Source organism: Sipha flava, unplaced genomic scaffold, assembly GCF_003268045.1.
Source record: "Sipha flava isolate LNK unplaced genomic scaffold, YSA_version1 522_pilon_pilon, whole genome shotgun sequence".
Taxonomy (NCBI): domain Eukaryota; kingdom Metazoa; phylum Arthropoda; class Insecta; order Hemiptera; family Aphididae; genus Sipha; species Sipha flava.
Window position 1 is genome coordinate 560,223 of NW_020273480.1, and position 25,092 is coordinate 585,314.

General features: G+C 26.4%; 1 protein-coding gene and 1 pseudogene across 1 annotated transcript; both read left to right on the plus strand.

Annotated features, from left to right (window-relative positions):
• Positions 1-11,184: 11,184 nt before the first annotated feature.
• On the plus strand, positions 11,185-12,616 carry LOC112690851. The gene is made up of 2 exons (XM_025564951.1): positions 11,185-11,249; positions 12,292-12,616. The coding sequence occupies exons 1-2, from the start codon at positions 11,185-11,187 to the stop codon at positions 12,614-12,616; spliced, it is 390 nt and encodes a 129-aa protein (XP_025420736.1).
• Positions 12,617-19,652: 7,036 nt separating this feature from the next.
• On the plus strand, positions 19,653-20,090 carry LOC112690852 (annotated as a pseudogene).
• The last annotated feature ends 5,002 nt before the right edge of the window (positions 20,091-25,092 follow it).

Consider the following 25,092-nt stretch of genomic DNA (forward strand, 5'->3'; position numbering starts at 1 on the left):
TAAGGGTTAGTTGTTTGAATAAATATTACTGTTAGATAAACTGTTGGTTGATTATTCCGTAGATAATGTTAAAATTCAGATGTTTTTACATTTCATAGTAAAGTTAATTTGTGAACTCGTTAGAATTGTAACAAATAAGAATTTGTAAAAATACAAGGACATAAAATTAGTTAGATATTTATGTGGATCTATCAAAATTTTAACAAACTCCAATTTATCCTTATCATAATTATATAAGTAATATAATATTATTATGTGAAATAACAAAGCATGTTTCGTAACGATTCAAATGTTTTCATGGTAGGTACCTGTATATTATGAACAATTTTGAATTTATATTTTTTCCGTTAATGATCTGTAGACGTATTCAAAATCGCTCCACTTTAGTCATAGGCAATTGTATCATTAATCTGTCGTATTGCAAAAGTCACTAATTGTTATTATTTAGAATTGTACGTGTTATATTGACCATTAGATAGTTATTAGGTATTATGAAAAATTATATTATTTTATTATTGATTTGTACACCTTCCAATTCATATGTATAGATATATTATGTGTTATGTTAACTATTATTTAATTCGTATTTGTATTTAAAATAACCCTAGAAATTAAAAATAATTCCATGTGAAATTAATTAATTAAATTACATTAATTTGTGATTTTGATTGAATTGAAATGTTATAGAAATTGTATAATAATTATACTTGTGTACAATCAATGAATATGTGTGAGCATTTTTCGCATATAACTAATTTTGTTTTTATTTCTGTTCTTTTTAATATTGTTTTATTCGTTTTTTTACTGCCTGTACCGATCATACATCGACTGGTAAAAGGAAAAAGGGGCCAAGTGACATTTTTACTACTTTTCAGAAGAGCATAAACAAGATTTCTCACTATTCTCATATTTAGCAGAAAAAGGGAAAATAAGGTAAGCAACATGGTGTACATAACGGTACGACCGAAAGTTAAAGCATTTAATTATACAAGAACTTGGTGTTCCTCTGACTAGTAATGAGATAGTTAATTTATTTACCATAATTCGTTACAAATGATACTAATGAATATTGTGTTCACCCAACGACAAATCCATAGCTTTTGGTCTCTATTTTTATCTACTTTTTATAATGTTAGTTATAAATAAAATATTTGATAGAAGTTTTATATACAATTAGAAATACACATTTTTCAAACATTATACTATTTTAACAATACTGACATTTTTAAAATTTCCAATAAATAGTTTAATATTGCCATTAATATTTTTAAAAAATATTTTGGGAATATTTTAAAATAAGATCATGTGATATGATATGATATGATTATTTGATTTAATTGGGCGATAAAGATGAAGACTGTTGGAAATGAACCAGTTTAAACTTAAGATGAAGAAACTTAAGAAGAGACAATTAAAGAAGAGGCTCTATAATGAAATGCCATAATATTAGTAGATATTACTGTTAAATCTGAAATAATTACTATTAGTTTTAATTATGTTAATATTTACTCAAGTTTTGATTTAATATAAAATGTTATTTAGCTAATTTTGGCTTTTACTAATCAACACATTGTGTGATAATATCTTCATGTGATTTTGTTTTCAACCGTTTACATATAAGTTGAGTTTACATAATATATTCATTTAAAACGACTGGACCTTTAGGTCTAAACTTCTTCTGAACTAACTGTCTGTTAAACATTTCCGTTATGTGTGTGTGTGTGTGTGTGTGTGTGTGTGTGTGTGCGAGAGAAAAAGCGGACATTTTCAAAAAATGATTGAAACAACAACGGAAATCAATCATGTCTCATTTTCGAAATGATAAAATTATATTCAGGGATAAGAGGGAAAAAATAAAAAATAATAATAATTTTTATAGCTGTAGATTTATGAGGAAACACGTCATGTAGTGTGGAGTGATAAAACTGTTTGACTGGAACTGTATCAAGCAGATGGCAAGATCATTCCATTTATATATATAAACACACATTTTTTTTTCTTCACTTCTCTTTTACTTGTGGCACTACATCACTACTAGCATTTACCCACTTGTGATTGATGACTTGCGGTTTTTGCGAAATATTATTCGTTTTTAAAATAAAATATATTCATTCGTGTTCGTTGACAGCTCCGAGTGTATACGTGCTCAAAGACAAGGCTTATCGTTTCTCCTACTTATATACGTGTGCAGACATCTCAATGATAATACGTGTAACAATGAACGGTGCGGAATCGAAATTTACTTAGTGTGTTAGAGATAAAGTGAAAATAAAAATTGTTTTCGGAGCATATATATTATTTTTGTGTAGCGATGTAAATCAGTTATAAATGGTTATTATTTTATCGGTTTCAATTTTGTGAGTATAAAATATCGTTTTAGTTTAAATTCGATAAATATACTGCTATATTGATTTCGTATTAAAATTTTACCAGCCGTCTACAGACAAATCTATATTTTTATACGTGAATTATTTCTAACAAGACATTTGAGCGATTTAAAGTTTTAAATGTTTTTACCTTGCAATGGCCCAATTACTAAGTTAATTAAAGTTAAAAAAAGTTAATGTATAAATTGTCCAGGCTAAATTGTGTAATTTTTGAAAGAGTTATACATACAAGAATTCAGAATGGTATTCGTGTATTATTAATTTAGTGTTATTAAGACTTAAGTTCCTAAGATTAGCGTTTATTCGTGTAACACTTTTTTTTTTGTCTATTTAGTGCATTTAATTTTTAATTGCACAAAAATAACAAATTAATTTTGTTTTACATTATTTTGTACAAGTATTACAATAAATTAATGTGTTATGATAATGAAATATAGTAAATAGCCTGTTGAAATTGGTATAATACATTTAAGTAGCACACTTAATAATGTGGGGTAAAATAAAATGACTTCTTTTATCTCAAAACTTATTTTTAATTGAATATAACAAATTCATGTGTTATGGTTTATAGCTCATTATAAATAACAATAAGCTTAAAAGTTTAATTATAATATTTATTAATTTTTAAATTAATTATACAAATAGGGAATCGGTCATTACTAAAAAAATTTGGGATAAAATTATTCGATTATATCATATACAGATTTTAGAGTGAAGGTTGAAATTCATGGTTTAGACCGGTTAAGTTGTAATATTTGAAAATTTTATATTTTGAATTGTCATTTTGACTCATCAATAAAAATAATTCTGAAGAAAAACTACTAGAAATATAGCCGACATTTAGAAACTATTTTACTGAAACATGACGGAGAACGAGTCGCAGATTTCGGTGATAACCGAATTGACCTTTATGAAACTGTAAGCATAAAACATAATTGGTTACATGCATATAATGTTTTGGTTCAGAATATAATGTGTGACAAGAGTGATGTATCAAGTTATTATTTATACTATATATTTTTATCTGTTATCATTGATTTTAATAAAATGTTCATAAATATAAATATTTAAATATATAATATATATGTCATATATTCACGTATGAATGAATGTTTATATTTTGTGCTTTATGATTGTAAACTTTCAAGTTTAGTGCATAGTAAATAATCAAAAAAATAATAAAAATAATCATTATTGTGATTATGCAGATATTTGTTATATGTCATACCAGTGTGTGACATACGATTTTTGTATGCGATCGTAATATTTATTATACGTTCTATATTCATGGATAACCGTAAGTGTACCATGTATGAAGTACGTTGTAATCGCATCGATAATGGGTCCGACGACGATTCTTGAGCGTTACGATAGGAGTACGTCTTATAATTTTTGTCTAAAATTGATTCCGAACAGCTGGTTACGGTCTTTGACGAGTAATTAAAAATTTCACAATTCATACATGTAAGTTCTGTTATTTTTATCGGATGCACCCGAAAAGATAGACTAATCACTTCTCTGAATACTAACAAAAGTAATTCTGTAGAATTGCAGGAAATTGTTCATGAAATTAATAATGGCGTAGACATTGTACAAATAAGTTTTGTTCCCATAGTATCTGTTTTTGTTAATTCGGTAAATTAAAATATTATAAAAACAATGCAATGGTTTAAAAGTTTTTTATTTTAATTAATATTATTTTATTTATTAAAGATTTATTTTAAATTATCGCAAAAAAAAAAAATAGAGTACTTTTAAATTTTTTTTTAAGAAACTCTTATTTTAACAAAATTCTTTTGTAGCCAGTTTTATTTTATTTATAATATTTATGATTCAATCAGATTTGATAATGTTGATTGATATCTTTTTAGTAGGGCGAAACGTAGAATGTATTGTTTTATTTTAAAATTAAATTTGGAATGCTCATGTTACTTTCTACTATATTGACTTAATTTGTTTATCAACTTTAAAGATAACTGTACATTTAGTTTTTATTTGAAAAAATTGTAAATAAAATTAATACATTGAACCGAATTTTATTACTTTAGGAAGTTGAAATAAATAAGTATGGTTATTAAATCATAGTAGAAAAATATAAAAATCAATTATACTACCAAGTATTATAGATATATGTGATTTGTTATACTATTAGAATAAACGAATATAATCTATTGAATTCAGCAAAATCCATTAGATTGAAATCTTCTCAACGTCATAGTGTCGTCTAATTTCTTATAACTGCATTTTGACGATGACAATATGACGTGTCATTATGCTTAATAGTAACAACCGATAGTTATATTCTTTTTTTTTACATTTTTCTCTATGCTCTTACGTATTTGGTTCCACTTTACATGACTAGAACTAATTTCTGATCATGTCCAAACTAGGGACGTTTTACAGCAGTTATGTATGGTGAGTTGTGCGCGTTTCGTCGATCACCGTGTGCGTTTTTTATTTGTGACTAAGTTAGGAATGAACATTTTTTGGTAATATTATTTTTCAAATATCCACCTCAACTCTGTAAGCTACCTCATTGGACGACTCTGTTGAAGGTAAGTTCTGAAATGTCAATATGTTGGTGAATATTTAATATAAATATATGTATACATTCATGTACATTTAATGTAATAATATGCCATAACAACTGATCGTATACGTTTTATATGAATTATACTTTTATACCAAAGGAATGTTTTCAATTAACGTAAACTGTCGAGTAAGAAAATATTAAGAGGATATTGTAATTCTAAATTCGTTGTTTACATATTCAAAAATATTTGGTTACAGATGTTCATATTTGACTGAATCGGGATTATTTGTCTTAAAAACATAATTCAAGTATTAATTTTGTAAAGAATTTATTTACTTTAATGTAATCCAAAAACGTGCTTCATCGTACATTATAATTTGTCAATACTTGTTTTGTTTGAATGGACAAGATGTATTAATTTATTTTTTTGTAAATCAATTTTGCACTTCTGAAACCTATAATACATTTTCAGCTCAATTATTATTAAATTTCTAAAGATATTCTATGTTATAGAATATAATTTTAATTCCGTAATCTCGTTTAAAAATATAATTTTGAAATTGTACATAGAAAAAAATATTCAAACAGATGAAATGTTATTTTGCTAAAAATAAATAGTTATACTTGTATTACAATTCAACTATACCTACAAATAAGTAGATTATTTAATACAAAAATATTGACATCAGTTAATATTTATGTTGATTGTATTGTTTTTTAACAAAATCATGAGTATATTTTATGTAATCAGATTATAAAGTTTTATTTTTATAAACAATTTAGTATCAGTAATTTATTTGTAATGAATTTATATCTGAATAAAATTTAAATTTTAAATATTACATTAATATTCAAAACATTGCTTTTTCGTTGTTAACTGTCTCATAGAAAATTTTAAATCACAGTTACACTTGGTGTGAAAAATATTTTATATAATGTAAGCTCACTAAAGAGTTCAGCAATATAAAAAATGTAAAATAAAATCATGAATAACTGATTATTTTGTAAATAAAGAATAATATTTTATTCTAAATAGTTTTAGTTCGAATATGAAAAAAAAAATTCTAAATAGTTTAATTAGTGAATACTTGTAATATTGAATTGTATTAAAAAACGATAATAAAAATAACGATAATATTAATAACACTGACGATTTCGATCATGACCATTATAATAATAATAAAAATAATAATAACGATTGTTTTTAATTTTAATTTCTATGTTATTACTGATAATTTAAATTTGCCTATATTATTACCTCAAATAATTAGTTGAAATACTTAAAGCATCCATAACCTTATAATTAATTTTACGCACATATTGAAAAATTATAATGAACTGTCGATATCAAATAAACCACAAATGCTTTAAAATGCAATTCAACCGAAAACTACTTCAACCGCTTAGAATATTCAACTATTATAATATGTAAATATTGAATTCAGAAATAATTTGATATAGCTTTATCAAGTCATATGGGTTTTTATTCATAATAATAACAATAACATTAATAGATTAATTTCTAATATTATGTAATATGTTATAAATATGGAACAAGTAGATTCTAATAAGTTAAAACTTAAAGTTATGTACAAAACATTCAAGTTAAATATAACTATGTAGAATAATCATATACGAATAATTGAATTACGAATAACCAAACAATGTGAATAAATTGTTTAGAATAATGAACTACCGTAAAAATTAATATAACAAATAAAAAAATCAAGAATAATCAAATGAAAAATAAACGAATAAAGAATATTTTATTCGAATAACGCTCAACTCTGGATTACTGTGTGATGGGCAAAATGATAAAAACTAATACAGACGAGAATACATTTAATAATTGAATCGAGTTGACAATGTATATTAAAATGCGATGGAATATAATAATTATGATGAACCAAATAAAATCAATAATATACATTACTTGTAACTCTATGTATAGTTATTAAGCTTACGTCATTATTCTTTTAAAATAGGTATAGAATATATAATGTAAATTAAGTAGATAATGCAATTTAAAAAAAATCACACTATCTTATCAACTTGTTCAATTATAGCATCGTTTTTCAACCCTTTTAGTGTCGTGACCACCAAAATAGGTATAAAATATGGTCAATCCCCTAGCGACCCCCCTCCATTTATATTACGTAAACATATGATTTGAATTTACATTTTGTAAATCAGCGTTTTATTATTTTTGACCAAGTCAAGGTGTTCGCGATCCCCTGGTTGAGAAACGCTGATTTGTAGTATAGTATGGTGTACGTACTGTGCCGCAATAACCGGGTATATTGCGTGTGTCAAACACACAGGCCCATAACCCCAGCCTATAATAGGGATCAATGATAATATTTGAAAAATATGTTGAATGCAAGATAGTGAAACCATTTTGTAATAATAATTATTTTTGGAGATTGAACAATAATTGATTGATTTTGTTTTGTAAGCATTATTGTACATCAACATTTATTTTACGACCTGTATAATCGAAATTCAAAATAGTTTTGTCAAATTTAATTAAAGGTACGGTTTCCCTGCAGATTCGGGGAGGGGGATATATTAATTTTATTTACACACAGGCTCAAGTTAGTGTAGTTGCGGCACTGTGTATGTGGCACCTGGACCATCGGTAAATCGTAAATGTATTGTATTTTATTCACTTCACGCATGTTAATCTATATTTTACTCTGCAACATTGCACGCCTAACGAGGTTTTAATATTATTATAGATCATTATCCTATCCACTGCTGTCCTACTGCAGGTTTTGAATAAGGGATTACTTTAAACGCAAACCTTTTAGAGGTGGTTTAATATCGTTCATTAAAGAATTGAGAATCAAAGATTCTTATGTATCCTACGATAAATCCACAGCAAGTCTCAAATATGATGATAATCTGAACCGACACGCACGGGGAGTGGTTAACAAATCATCCGTTTATTCAGGGTACTCGTAGAGGCAAATGAGATATGGATTTAGTAATTGATAAACATATAAAAATCGAATCTTCTTAATCGGAAAATTAATTTCAATCATGACATTGTGTTTACTATTTTCTACGTTGTCTTCGGTAAGGAATTTTATGTATATTAAAAAATCAAAATCAACAAGGCGGTAATATAAAGAACTTGTTTCCTATAGTATTTTTTTTTTTATTGTAATCCATGTATTATTTATGGAAATATTGGTCGAAAACCATAGATTTTATATGAATAATTTATAAATAATTTACGATTTTTCATAGAAATCAGCAAAATTTCAATGTTTATTAATTAATTTATATTATTTTTAATCCATATTGTATTGTATTTTTGTGTATAACAAAATGTTTGCTAGGTATAAATTAATAAAATTTTCGTATTTATTAATACACTGATTTACCAACGTATAATCAGGAAATTCGGTTTGTTTTTAATGAGTAACACAAATAAAAAATATTCGTGTATAAAATTTTGAATTTTAAATTTAATTAATTAATTTTTAATTACCTTGAAATCTAATAAACACATATGTATGGTTTATAATGTCAAATTATAATCTTTTTTCTGTACTTTAATGGTATTTTTTTTATCAATTTCTTGGTTGAAAATAGACAATAAATAGCTTAGCCAAATAATAAAATATTATTTTTTACTACTAGTTAAGAAGTTTCATGAAATGCGTAGTTATAATCTCGAAATATTTATTGTAAACCGGGTCTTAAATAAATTTTTAATAACATTTTTAAAAGCTATCTAAGATGAAAACTGTTTGTCATAAATAATCTTGTAAATTTCTTACCGATTTCCGGTATAGTCGGTAAATAAGTCAAAATGTAATATTTCTCTGGTAAAATGTTATACAGTATTTACATTAGTTTCAAGTATTGATACATATATATTTAATATCGATAGTACTTATAGTGGATTAAACCGTTTAGTGTTAAGATTTGCATCCGTAACGGTAAACACAAGTTTCTTATCTATATTTGTGCTTTTACATTATCGTTATCTAAATTTTAAAATAATTAACATTACTATGTTGTTTGAATTTCCTGTATATAGGTACAATTATTATTTATTAATTTAAGTTTTAGACTCTTTATTTACTCAGGGTAAATATTTATGTTTTTGTAATACTTATTTTTTCGTTAAATTTCGCTTAAATGTTTGATAATTAATTTAATCTTCCGATTACTGGTAAATCAAACCATAACTTTGATCATATTTATATTAAAATTCAAATCCGTATTATTTATTGAAAACATCTGATATGATGTGTTTCTGAAAATTCTAACTACTTGAAAATATAAAGTCCTACACTTATCGGCGATTTGACCATTGGTTACTAAAGTGTATTCCACTGACCCTCAGGTTTAAATAATGGTTTTGCGATATAAAACATACAAATACCAAAAAATTTCTTTTATATTATTTTCTTATGTTTGTTACGAGTTTAATATACGCTATCATCACGCAATGGGAGAAAAGCATGAAGAAGAAAATTCTAGGAGTTACTATTTTAGGCTGATCATCAATCGACACTAATAATATTGAATTAAAAAGTGTATGATAGATACTGTGAAATCGGAATGTAATATTAGGCACTGGACACGGAGGCTCAACAAAAACAATTTTTGAAGTTAGTCGTTGTCATAAAAGTTTAAAAACCACTGCGTTGTTTCAAAAAAAAAAAAAAACAATGACAGAATTGAGAATTTTTTTTTCATTGTTAATCTTGTAAATTAACTCTTTGATCTTGCATATCACCTAATGTATAACTTTATAAATTTATGCAAAGATACTAACAAAATGCTCTTTCATCAATCACTGTCATTTTTTTTATTCTATGAAGTCATAATGTTCCTTTCTTTTTTTTTACATGTTTGACTTAATTTTATAAGGAAATAAGAAAATCTCATTTTTCACTCCGCGTTTTATTTGAGATTGGGATCAATATAGTAAATAAAAAAAAAAACGTTGTTACGACAGTAAAATTAATTTCCTTCTGTGAGTTCTTCCTAAAATAAACTAATTGTATTCATACATTTGAAATAGAAAATATGTAGTATTTTTATTACAAATACCAATAATACCATGAATTATTGAAGATACGGCTTTCGATATTGTAATAAAAAATTGATAATAAATTATATAATTATTATTGTGATAAAAAATATAATATTAAATAAAAGCGAAGATAAGGTCAGTTATTTGGTTGAGCGTGTAGCATAAACATTGATTATCATAAGAATGAAATAATTTATAACGGTAAAAAACTAAATCTAAGATGTTTTAAATATTTTTAAAAAAATAATTTTGCATCTTTGTTTGGGTTATAGTAGGATGTTATTATTATATTTTTATTTATTTATATATTCCTTAAATACACCCTATCTTGTTACAAATATGATTATCATAAAATACACTAATGTTAAACGTATATATATACTATAGTTGATTTATTCAATTTCACTTGGTTTAGGTATTAATTATTTTTTAAAACTGTTTTTATTATTTTAAAGTACAAACATTTATAATTTTAATTTAAGTGTTAATCGATGTATTTTTTTTTTTTAGTTTACCTATTTTTTGCTAACACAAATAGATTCGATGGATTCTTTACACGTGAGCATGTAACATATAGATGCTACTGACAAAAATATGTATTTTCCAAGTTCAAGCAAGCAAATTTACATTGTTTGGCCATGAGTCATACTTAAGATTAGAGACCGGAATTTTATGCATTTGCATGTTCATACCGAGTGTATGTACTTATACAAGGATTCGAAATGTGGGCGATTCCGAACCAACTGATTCCATAGATCAAATTTAATTTTGCATATAATGGCATATTTTTACATAAGTGCATATAATGTATATATTTTTTAAAATCATAGTAAATAATCAAATTATTTCATGTTTTAATTTTGGAAATTGAAATTTTTAATTACTATTAAAACGGTATAGAATTTTATTTTTTCGAGTTCAATACCGTGTTGATAAACTATTATCTGACAAATAAATTTTAAAGTTACTTCTTAAAGTTGTGTAAAAATTTAATATTCATTTATTGGTTGCACTGAAAATTTGAAAAGTGGTACACTGATTTAAATTCACCATGTTTTACCCTTTCATGTATTATTGTAGTAGCATGACAATATTGACAATTTTGTCATGTGTAGTAACTAGTAGTGGTGTACATATTATCACGTTTCATTTACGGTTTAGTAAAGTTTTTATTCTTATTTTGCGTAAATTAAAAACAATTTGAAAAAATGTCTAAAATACGAAAAAATATTAAGTGTTTGATAAACCAGTGGATTGAACCATATAATAGAGACACAATTGTATTTACAACTGATGAAAACGTAGTCTATTCGTCATGTATGCAATCGCCAAGTACCGTGTAATAAAAAATTTCAAATCGCACAACATGTTCATACATCTTTTCATACTGATTCCTTGAAACGAAGTTTAAATAATAAAAAAAACAAATGCTATTGAGAAATGTTTACAAATCTAATACCAATAATTTTAATGAAGATCTCTGTTTGAGCTAAGTAGCTGCCAACATACCATGGTTTAAACTTCAAGTTCAATTTAGAGATTTCTTGCAAAAATACACGAATCAACATATACCAGACGAGAGTTTACTTCGAAAATCTTATCTCAAGCCATGTTATAAAAAATAATAAAAAACATAAGAGAAAAAGTAGGGGATTCGTATATTTTTTAATTGTAGATGAAACAACAGATATTAATGGTACCTACATAGCTAATCTTTTAATAGGTGCGTTAAGTAGTGAAAACTCTTTCAATCCTTTTTTAATTGCTAGTAAAAAACTAGAAAAAACAAATCATTCAACTATTGCACGTTTTGTCAATGATAGCTTAAGGATTTTGTGGCCAAGTGGTGGTAATGACGAAAAAGTTTTGCTATTATTATCAGATGCAGCCCCATATATGATAAAGGTAGGTAAAACATTAAATGTATTTTTCCCCAACATGATACATGTTACATGCCTAGCGCATATGTTTCAAAGAATTGGTGAAAAAGTGAGAGAATTATTTCCAAATGTTAATACACTGGTAAATAATTTAAAAAAAGTGCTCTTAAAAGCTCCTCATCGTGTAGAAGTCTACAAAGATGTTTTGCCAAATGTAGCCTTACCACCAGAACCTATACTCACCAGGTGGGGTACTTGGATTGAAGCAGCCACCTTTTGTGCTGATAATTTTGAACAGCTAAAAATAATTATCATTGAAAAATTGAAAGAAAAAAATGTGGTCAGTATAAAAAAATGTGAAGATATGCTTAAGTTAGAGTCTGTTAAAATTGATCTTATATATATTAAAACTAATTTTTTTATACTTGTTAAAAGTATTAAAAAATTAGAGTCATCTAATTTACCTTTGTTTGATGCGACAAAAATTATTAATGAAACTATTTTAAACATGGAAATGGTGTCCGGAAATAATGGAAAAATTATTAAAGAGAAAGTTTCTGATTTAATACACAAAAATGGTGGTTTTAAAATATTGAAGCAAATATCAGATGTTTTATCCGGGAAAAAAGAAAGTTTTTTACCCCCAAATTTTAAACCCAAGATGAGTACTTGTATGAAATATGCACCTATAACATCTGTGGACGTTGAACAGTCGTTTAGTACTTACAAAATGATATTAACTGAAAAAGAACCAACATGACCCCACAAAATATGGAAATGTATATTGTAATTAATTGTTATGAAAACAAAAAAATAATAGTTTTTTTTATATTTAAATATTTTGTTGATTAAATTTGATGTTAAAAGGTCCAAAACTCTAATTTTGTTATATTTGTTATGTTATAAAATGTAGTTACACATGTAATATACTACATTGTAGTTGATAAAATAATATAAATTTATAATGCATATTTGAGCATATTTTTCATTTATTTGTACATATTAATGCATATTTTGACCCTTTTTCTTTGCATATTTGCATCATATTTGTCACATTTTTAGTGCATATAATTTTGGTCTCTACTTATGATCATCGCAAAAACCATATGAATAGGAAATTTAAACCTTTTGTATTGTGATAATTACAAATCTCAATTTTTGAGATTCTGACGGTATCAATAGAATACGTGGAAAAAAGACAATTTTTCCTTTAAACTTTCCAGTTAAAATGAGAGCTATAAGTATAATATTTGCATATTTTTGGTAATGTATTTGATGATGACCATGTGGAATCACATGAAATATCAGCATATAATGTTTGAACATCAGGTTTTTGATCTATTGTTAAAAAATTTTTTAGTATTATTTACAGTGGTTCAAGTGCTCTTTGGAGAACATTTGCTTCAGTGAATTTACACGTTGATTGTTTTCATGGCATACTGCAAGATTATGTACTGTTTGCACTCTGTACTTGTTCTCGATATTAGTTATCGCAGAAATTCATCACACTGTTCTCGTGATACTTGTGTATGACTCTCTCTTGTTTTGATTTTGTTAGCTGTGTTTCTTGCCATGATAGATCTTGGCCGATTGAAGTTCTTTTTCAATACGTTTACGTCATGCCACTCTGATACTCCGATTGTGAAGGTTATATTTTTTTGGCGACATTAGAATAGAACAGGAATCATAAAATTAAAAGCAAGCCAATAATACTTCCACGTTTTAAAACATTATTTGAAGTAAAGTATATTGTTACTAAGTTAATAATAAAGAAAGTGTCAATGAAATAACCAACACTGTCGGTTAGAAACTTTTAGAACTTATAGATAATTACGACCCTTTGTCTTGTAATAAACATTTAATTTGTAACATTAAATGAGATATAAAAAATCCTACAATATAATTTCAATGAAATCATACTTTACTCGAATTAAAATAATATTAAATAAATTAAGTAATATTGGAGTCCATTGAGCATAAAACGTCAAACATCTAATTTTTATATATATTATTATATATTATACTATTTGAACAGAACTTTGTATCATTATTACATAAACGTAATTGAACCACCTATTTGAGAAACGACGTAAGTTACGAAATGTCACAAATTTAGTTAAAGCAGTAGATGTATTAATAAATGATAGTTTCATTATGTATGAACATCTAAGAAAAAAAATACAATTGTAAGATGATGGCACTGTAAATAATTTATTCACCGTGTATCATTGGTAGAGTGAAAACAGATTTTTATCGTTTTCTTTGAATTACCGTTTATGAACTTACGTCGTTTCCCAAATAAATGATTCAATTATGGATGGGACTATTTTCCTCCAAAAAGGAGTGTCCATTTTCTTTCAGTGTCTATTTCCCTCCCAAAAAAAAAAAAAAAGGTTGGATTCCATTTTCCTACAAACTTTTTTTTTTTTTAATAAATTAAGTCAATTTCTTCCGAATAGTAAAATAAAAAGCCGACACCAATGTTGTAGTACCATGTACCATATTGTACCATATTATAAAATGAAAATAACAGTCCTTAAAATCGTATCGTAAGTCTAATTGTGAGTCATATTATTCACATTTTAAAGAAAATGTTTTTAGAGAAAAAACAAATATATTTATGTAACTAAATATTATAAAACGTGTTAAAACTGATATTTATTGTAAAATGAATAGCATACATCTGACGAAAAATCTAAAGATTACCGAGTAAAAAGTAAAATAATTATAGAGTTGTCTAAAATTTCTTTTTTTAAACAAATATTCATTCGTTGTAGAAATATTATACAATTATAAAAATATATAGGTATCTAAACTTTATTTTTGATTCATTTTTGCCGATTATTTTATCTGTATTAAACATAAGCATAATCTATTATTTTTTCATAATTTTTTTCTGGTGAAAATGATGAACATTTATTTTATTTTATTTTTTGGATGAAAATGGACAGTAGAGAAAAAAGGTATATTATTTTTGGAGGAAAATTGCTACGACTGTGATTATTATATTATTTTTATTCCTATCAATATTTTCAATTTTATTTTTAATTTTCGTATTCCAGTTTTAATGTGAACAAAATTTTCTTTTCCGTTAGGAAAAAAAGTATTATTCGTGAAACAAAATTCACATGATTATTTTTATAGAAAATAAGCAAATTTTATCATGTTAAAATTTATTTTACGGGTAATACATTTTTTTCGGAGATGCTTATTTTTACAAGAATAAAATCGATATATACGAGTATATAACAAACAGTCGAAGAATATTAAATAACTGTTGGTTCTTTTTTAACTTAATATAGATTTTAAAACAGTTATAGTTAACCATGAGTTTCTGATTTTAATATAGGGTTTTCCACAATATAAAGAATAATGTTTTTCTGTTTAATCATTTTCATTTATTTTGCAGCTTCATACTTAGTTGTAAATTTAACGCTATGTAATTTGTATGTTAATAAACATATATCTTGGTCTGGGATTCTGTTACGAAAATTAAATCTTCTCATTTTCAATACAGTTCAGTGGCGTAGACATGATTTCTGAAAGGGGGAGGATCAAAAAAAGAAAACGACATAACTAAATGGGATGGAAAAATTGAAAAAATCTCTCATCCTCTCAAATTTTTTTTACTATTTTATAATTTATTAAAAAATGTTAGATAGTAAAATATTTAACAATAGGAACAATCTGACGTCTGACGGCACTGCTATTTTTGTAAATGTGGGTACAATTATGAACTATGTTTCTCCACGAATCCATGATAGGTTCAATAAAGTATCAATTATCCCGTGAATTTCTTTTTTTTTTAGGTTTCAGATAAATAAAGAGAATGTACTATGTATACGCGGTGAACTAAATCCGTAACGATAATGATCTCATTCTCTTTTCTCATAACAACGATAGTATCCGATAATATTTTAAAGTCCAGGTTACATACATATTGTTATATACATAGTATTGTCTCTATAAATTATAAGATAAACTATAATAAAGTATAATTATAGTCGTCATTGGCATTTCGACCAAAATACCAAATAAACATTACTTTGCTATAAATAAACGAAAATAAAATTATAATGGTTTTCAGTGTTGACTAAATTGTCAAAATTCAATAGCTCGATAGATTCACATAATAAAATATTTTTTTTATAGTGCATACTATATTATATAAGGAAAAACAAAAAATAATTAAATAATAAAAAGCTAATGGGGGGGGGGATTTGACCCCCACGTCCCCCCTTGTATACGCCACTGATACAGTTCACTGGATATTAATGAAATAATCATGTTTTGATTCAAAGTAAGTATTAAGGTTATATTTTATACTTAAGATCACTAGTTTAATGTGTACATTTGATTGAATCTAATGTTTTAAAATAATTTAATATTATTTCGTTAGTTGCAGTTATAGTGATTCTTTTTTTATATCTATCTGTGCGTGACTATACATTTATTATTATACATTATACAATATATTTACATATTAAGGTATCTGGTTATTTTAGTTATTTTGTGAATTAATCACTTTAGTTTTAGCTTCATTTTAATAAAATATATATGTTTTTTTGTGGTGCGTTACCCCAGCACCCGCACTTTCGAAATCATGAATTTTAATCAAGCAGTATTATGTTCTTTATTTTCTACAATTTTTTACAACCAAAATTACATTTTGTACAACCCCCGAACCTCCCCAAAATTCAGTTTCATTTTACGGGTGCTGCGGTAACGTTACACCAGCACCCGGATTAACTATTTTTCACAAATTTCAACTTTAAACCGTACATTATTATGTACTTTATTTTGTGCAATTTTGTACAACCCTCAAACCCCCCCCTGATATTCAATTTCATCTTACTGGTGTTATCACGTATCTTTTATCATTATTTTATCTAAGATACTTGTATCGATGATACAGTACTTCCTTTTAGGTAGGAATAGTTGCTGTTGATTAACTTATATATTTCAAAAAGAATCAACAGAATATATTAGGTAAGTTCTCAGATATCAAGTTTTAAAATTATGTCAATTATATTAAGTAGGTGCATTATTTTAACAATAGTTAAATTAATCATTTATATATTTATATATTAATATCATATTACATTTTTACATTTGTTAATGAATGATTTATTTTCTGATAAGAATAACAAAAAAAAATCGAAGAGTATCTACATTATATGCAGGTACATCGGTACATGTATATGTTTTGTTTCTACTGAATACAGTGAACATAAGAATGTCAACGCCGATTAGGTATTAGATACTAGGATTGAGCTGTTGGTAACTTTTTTAACACGTGTAAAAAATAAACAAGGTTCAAAGACCGCATGTTAAATATTTTTTTGAATATACATTTTATTTTAATTTAAATGACAGAATCGTCATTTATAACACTTTTAGTGATTAATAATAAAGAACGGTATAGTAAAATACAAAACGTACTCACGCGTTTCATTCTGCTCGATGTGTCTATAAAATACTTAAAAAATATATATATATTAATATAAACAATATAAATATGTTTAAGAAGAGTAATAAGCTAACTAAAATTACAAATACCGATGATTCCCACCTACTGACATCGATGAACCAACTATTAACCAATATCAGTTATATTTATATAATTTATAATGAGTTATTTTTATCGTCAATTTAATTATTATTCAACTAGCTATACCTAATCTTACTTTTTTACTAATTTTTCTCAAAACTACTCCATTGTTGCTTACTGCCTTTTGGCTTAGGAGGGCAGTATACATGTCAATAAACATCGTTTTATATTTGTTATGCCGTAAGTATACCGTAAAAGTTTTTATTATTTTAATATTGTCTGACCAATTTCTTGTCATCATCATAGTTGTAATTTAATATTGTTATCTTAATGTTAAGAATAAAAATATAATATTGCATTTCTAAAAATAGTCTAATACAATCTGATTTTAGGTTGTACAGTAATAAATACTATTTATAACCAATAAACAATGATACTAAGTAGTTGGTACGACGTACGTGGGCATTATGCTACATTGCTACTTTCAACATTGTCGACTAATTCGTCTATTCATAATATTGCGCTTCTACAACAAAATGTATCGAATATTTTGACTCATAGATTAATTTTATTTTAGTAATTTACTATAATTTTGTCTATAATAATATGTGTATGGTTTTAATATGAACTTGAATGTACCTATCGCCTAATGTCTTAATGTACTTCTGTTTTTCAAAATTGTTATCATTTAAATAAGTTACATTTATGTCGTGTATTAGGTATAATTTCCTTGAATTTTTTTGTTTTATATTAAAATATAATTAAAACTTTTGTGTATGACTCTAATAAGTGATGGCAAACGATAATAGAGAAAGAAAACCAAATAATTTAAATGAAAATATTGATGATGAAATTTTAAATTTAAAAGATCAAATTACTTTGGATGGCTATAGTATTAATGTTTTAATAAAGGTATCTAAATAATATAAATATATGCATATATACATATATGCAATGTATGGTTCAACATACCTGCAGCTTTAATACATTAAAGTAAGTATCTATTCAATCATTTTAAATGTGTAGGATCTACATTTTAAACTTATCAATTACCTATAATAGGTACCTACTACCTACTACAATTAAATTAATTAAATTGATTTTATGTACACAAGCAAAAGATTTCTTCTTTTAGAAAATAGTCTAAAAATAGTCAATATATGACTTATAAAAAATAAAAATATAAAATGAAATAGAGTTGTATCCATGATAATTTTGTTTTTTATTAGGTATATTTTGTAATTCCCAAAAAATATAATATGTTTATTTTGGATTTAAAATTTATTTTATGCAAATTTGATCTACAATATTATTGTTAACACATTGATGGGCATTCTGAATTTTGGTTTTTTTTTCTTAAGAACCTTCAGAAACGCAATTAAATATTAATACTATAGCAGTAGTGATTTGACCACTGCTATAGCAGTACTGTCCACCTACATGGTAATATCATAATAATCACACATTTTGTCTTATTTTTTCCGGACACAATATTTATTATATTTGATATTTATTTACGTAAATATTTAACGCACTAACAACTCGATAGTCGACACACAACTGCAACTGGATTACCAAAACTAAATATAACGAAAATAATTATTACTTTTAAATTATAAACAATGATTGTATTATTAGCCAGATTGTTATTTGTTGTACTGTATGATATTAATTTTAAAATGAAAAGAAACAGTTTTCAGAAATAATTGTCAATAAAATTCCCGATAACATTATAAACGGAAAATACTATAAACAGAAATAATTGGTTATAAAATACAATACCTAATGATTCGTTGAGTTGCAGTGGGGCAGTATATCTTAAACATCTTATATTAAATTTTAAAGATTTTTTTAGGAGCCAAATTTTTTTTATCGGTATTTCAAGAAAAAAAAAAATTAGAAAAATCGAAAATTTCAATGGTCTATAAATATTTTGAAAATTTAATCATAAATATATAATGCTAATATAAACATTTGGTTAAAATTTCAAGTCTTTACAATGATTCGCTTTTGAGTTACAGCAAAATCAAAAAATCGATTTAGTCGAAAAGTAGTTAAGTAGTTATACGTAAATTCCTGTTTTTCCGTTACTTTTTCAGGGTATTTTATATTAGTTTTTTACTATTAACCAACCAAAGTATAAACTAGATTAAATTTCCTTTTTAAAGAGGGGCTGAAGTTAAAAATCAAAGCACTATTACTACTCCAAAACGCGATCTAGGACATTTCGGCGCCAGATGTTATTATGGACATTCTGTTGGATGAATTACCAAAAGAAATCTTACCCTTGTTAGACTGGTTTGAAGAAAATTATATCGGTAGAGTTCATAGAAATCGACGTCGAAATGCACGTTTTCCTCCAAATCTGTGGAATGTCCACGAACGAGTTTTAAATAAAAATGATAGAACTAATAATTATGCCGAAGCCACTAATAGATGACTTAATGTTCAAATGAGGGTTACTAATCCAACACTATGGGCTTTTATATCTTGCTTAAGAAAAATACAGAGTGGTCGGGATACTTTTTATTGCCAGTTAGAAGCTGGTAAAAGCCCACCGAAAAAACAAAAAAAATGTTTGGATGTTGATAAGCGAATCTTTAAAATAGTTAGCAATTATAATAATAGGGACATATTAACATTTTTAAGAAGTATTGCTCATAATTTAAGCATAAAACATTAATATACTACATATTTATTTTATTATTAGAGTGACATATTGATATTGTATTATTAATTTTATATTTATTATTTATTAAGTACGACATTGTCATAACTACATTTAACATAACAGACCTATTTTATTATTTATTTTATATTTTTTATTTATTAAACAGGACATATTGATATTTTATTAAAATTGTAAATTTTTTGACAATATCTATAAAAGTGAATTATAATATTAATTTTATAGAAGTAAATTTGTGTATTATGTAGATTAGTGTAATCCAGTGCCAAAACATACCTCGCGCCGAAACGGTCGCGCCGAAATGTCCGTGTCCATCCAAAACGTGATGACAGACACAAGAAAAAAATAAAATAAAAAAAAGCATACATCATTGTAAAATAAACACGTTCATCACTTCGTTAAGAATCTAAAAGTTTAATAAAAAGTATTAACATAGATGTTCTAGAATATAGAATTAACCTATAAAAAACGGAAAATAATTTAGTACATCATAAAGAATTGAGTTAAATGAATTACCAACAGAAGTTGAAGGTGGTAAACTATGATAATGGATAAAGGGGAAATATTTGAATTTATGTACTCGAATTTCTATGAACCCCACGAGGCGCCTCTGGTTTGAGAATTGTACAAAATAAAGTACATAATACTGTACGGTTTAAAGTTGAAATTTGTGAAAAATAGTTGATCCGGGTGCTGGTGTAACGTTACCGCAGCACCCGTAAAATGAAATTGAATTTCGGGGAGGTTCGGGGATCGTACAAAATTGTACAAAATAAAGTACATAATATATTAAAATAGATCCACTTTTTAGTTCATAAAATTGTGTTGGTTCAGTGTTTTATCGACATTATTATTACCTGACCAGTCTCTCACGGTGTTCTATACACCCGCAAATCTTAAACCCGGATATAGTCGCCAACAATAACTATCAAATTTCATAAATTTTTGTTTTTTATGTTAAATCAATTTATCAATTTATCTTGCCGAATTTGCTTTTAAAATAAAATAAAATTTCAAAATATAATTTTCAAATTATATATAAAAATATTTTTCATATTATTAACATATATTCAAGCGAATATCACATTATTATAACATTAAAATATTATTTTCAAATCAATTTCACTTTACAAATATTGTTTTCAATATGAGTATATACTTTATAGATCTTTAAAAAACAATAATGAAAGTTAAACGTGAATATTTAACTATGAGATTGATATAATTTTAAGCTAACATAATTTTAATTTAAAGAACATTAATAACATTTTATCCCGTATAGTTATTAATTAATATACAATGACAGTTGCTTAAACAAACTATACGATTAAATATTTTACGAATATAAGTTCAAAAACTTTGGTTGAGAGTGATATCACGCACTCGCTCAAACAAGTATACAGAAATGCTTCTTGATATTAACAAAAAAAAAAAAAATTAAATTAAAAAATAAAATTTTAACGATTTTGAGCACCTATAATTTTATAAGTATTTAAATATATGTTTACCACAGTGAATATTATAATATATAAATAAATTAACAAATAAATAAATAAAACTTATTCTGGAGTATTATTATATTTGTAAAGTACGACCGGTTTCAAATTAAAACTTAATCATCAGGTATACAAAGTTAATAAAATGGGCGTATCCGAGTTCGGTCTCAGACAATATTTATAATAAAGGTAAACAAATAATTGATAACATATGAGTTCGGTCCGACTATAAAATTCATAACATACAAGTTCGGCCCGACCACTACAACAATAAAATGTATACTTAAAAGTATTGATACACTTGATAATATTAAAAAATTAATAGATTTGAGTCTATTGATATATGATGATATATATATGACTGACTGTATCATTTAAATTTTTGCCAATCATGTAATTTTTTAAATTTTTTAATAATTTTTTTTATTTATTTACCATATTCCAGTATTCTAATTTCAAAATGAAAAAAATGATACCTCTATTCTAATTTATAGGTAATTGACAGTCCTCTAAATCTGAATAAATGAGAAGCGACATTTTTTTTGTATGGATCCAACTAGAGTAGTACTTGTAAAATCGTGGGACCCAACTAGTGTACTACCTGCAAAATACTGAAACCTAAGTAGACTAAATTAGGGTCTTCGGTACCCAATTAGTAAATGCCGCTGTAAATATGTGTTAATGCCACCTGTATATACAACAATGACACTATGGCAAATTATTTATTTCGGCTTTCGATAACGATAAAACCAAAACTTAAGATTTTAACCATAAGAATTATTCTAAATTTGCGTAGAAAGCATTACACTTTCAAGTTTTCTCGAATGCTTCAGTTATTATAGTTTTATTTTACTAACTACGTAGATCGGTAGACCGCGAAAAAGATGAATAGACAGCATAAATTATACATGGAATGAGATAGCCCAAAACGTTGAAACATATTTGCAAAATATAGCACTGAGATGTCCATATATCATATCAGCATATGATAGAGAGAAATTTAAGGAGATAGTTTTGGCGGTAAGTTCCTCGATGGAACGTAAAGCGGGGAAAAAAACTAAATGCAGTATATCAAACGTAGATTCACTTTAGCTTACCGTTATACAATACAAATATGTTTACAAGTATTATGTATTCGTTTATATGCTACGTCAGCGCTGCTAGTTGGTAGTAGAGATTTTAGAGATTTTATAACTATTTGTGAAATAATATAATTAACTTTTAACAAAATGTACATCAAAATACACACAACTTTATTTATTTGTGCTAATTGAAACAGTTCATCTCACTCATTGTCAGTACTTGAATTGGAGGGGTGCGCAGGGGGACGGAGCTTCTCTACTATTTTTTTTTTTTGCGTACCCAACTATATTTTTTCACCGGAACGGGGGGGACGCCACGTTCATCCTAATTGATGTCCAAAATAATTTTTATGTGAATTTCAATTTACGTCAATTTTAAAACGAATTTTACGATTTATAATATCAAAACTATTTTCATAATTAAAGATTATATGATGGTTATGATAATATGACAACGTCGTCATTTCTGGAAAAATATAAATAGCAATGTCTGTGAATTTGGTGTATTATACTTTATACATTGTACGGTTTGTTATTAATATTGGCGATCGACGATATCGGCATTTCGGAAAAAAATAAATGCCCGCACTACGACTAATCTTCGGCCATGGCTCGCACTAAAGAGTAAAAATAGATGAAAATAAAAACCAAATATATGATTATATCATTCGATTCACGAAACTGCCTGATCGCCTACAATTATGTTAATTATTATTTTATTTTTATTTTCTATTGTAACATATAGGATGTTGGTATTGCTATCAATATATATATTATATTTGGAATTAAAATATTTGTTTAGCTGAAATGTGGTATTCAAAATATATGTAAGGTTGGCGGTGGGTAGGGGTGAGGGACGAAGCCACCTACGGGTCTGTATTAAATAATTGCACACGTGGAACACAGTTATCGAATCGTTGGACTGAGTTCCTCTACTTAATTTTTCTCAATTCGAACACTGATTATCATATGATGTTAAGTTTTAAATTATAAGTACGAATAATTTGTTTTTTGAGCGAAATTTGTATTTTTATGTATACAATTGATTACTAACAGTGGCGTATATAGGTTTTCATTTCGGGGGGGGGGGGGGGGGGTGATTATGTATTTGATTTTTGAGTGAAAGGGAAGGAGGAAGCACACTATTACAAAACAAATTACTTTAACACTATAAGACTTCTCGACTGTCTTTACACCATCAGAGAAATAAGAAACTCAATTTTTTTAATAATTTATTATTTTTTAAAAGTATAAAAACTACTGTGATAAACAAATTTTTTATTAGAGTCACTCAAAATTCACTACATATTTTCTTAAAAGAATAAACATACCTATTTTATAAATATAAAATTTTAAATTAGGTATCGCATAAGCAACATTCTCAGTGTCGCGACAAATTTTCGGAAACCCCCAGCATTAAGACATATACATGTTAAAAATAACAATCTTTAACAATGGAGTTATTCATTTCGGAGGGGGCCCGGGCCCCTACGCCCCCCTATAAATACGCCCCTGATTACTAATTTCTAATACTATTATGTACACTGGTTCATAACTGCTAACTGTGTGTACAGCTGCACTAAGAACTGGCAAGCGAAGAAAATAATTTCCAAAATACGGGGGAGGGAGAAGTACCGACGTATACGAAATGTAGACGAAAATTTGATTATTCTATTATGTACATATTACAAACGGGTAAAACCATAAGACGTGTAACACAATAAATTCAATATGGTTTCCGATCAGTTCATACTTAAATTCAATTTGAAATTTTTATAGACCAATATAGTCGAATATTTTCTTACGGGATTGAAAACATACAAAACCAACATATTTAACGGTAACCATGCATTATCGATACGTTATGTAGCGTTAGTAAATATGAATTAATATTTATATTCTTAGTCGTTCTTCCGGTTTTTTTTTTATCGTTTACATATCCTTGTACGTCTTGTGATACACTTCGGACTATGTACTCAGCAAACATAATTTTTTCAATGTTTTTATTTCCACACATACGACATATATGTATATTTATACAATATTTTCGAGAAGAGAAAAAATAGATAAGAATGTAGAGAACAGTTTATTTTCGGAGTATTATGAGTATAGTTCTGAACCTGCAGACCATCCGTGAATGTTTAACCACGTGTGAAAAAAATGAATATAAGTGGTTCATGGTGGATTTCTCGGTGTACACACAACATTTTTGTGTTTTGTTTGTTTTGTTGAACTTCTGCAAAAAATGAAACGATAATATTTTGGCTTCCGCTGAAGTGATTATTGTTTATGTTACCCCCGACTCTGTTTTGTTGATATTTCTATGTGAACTCTGTTTACGTAAAGATATATATATATTTATATATATACAATTATTGGTTTTTCGTGTTAACCGTTCAAATGCAATTGGTCTGCAGA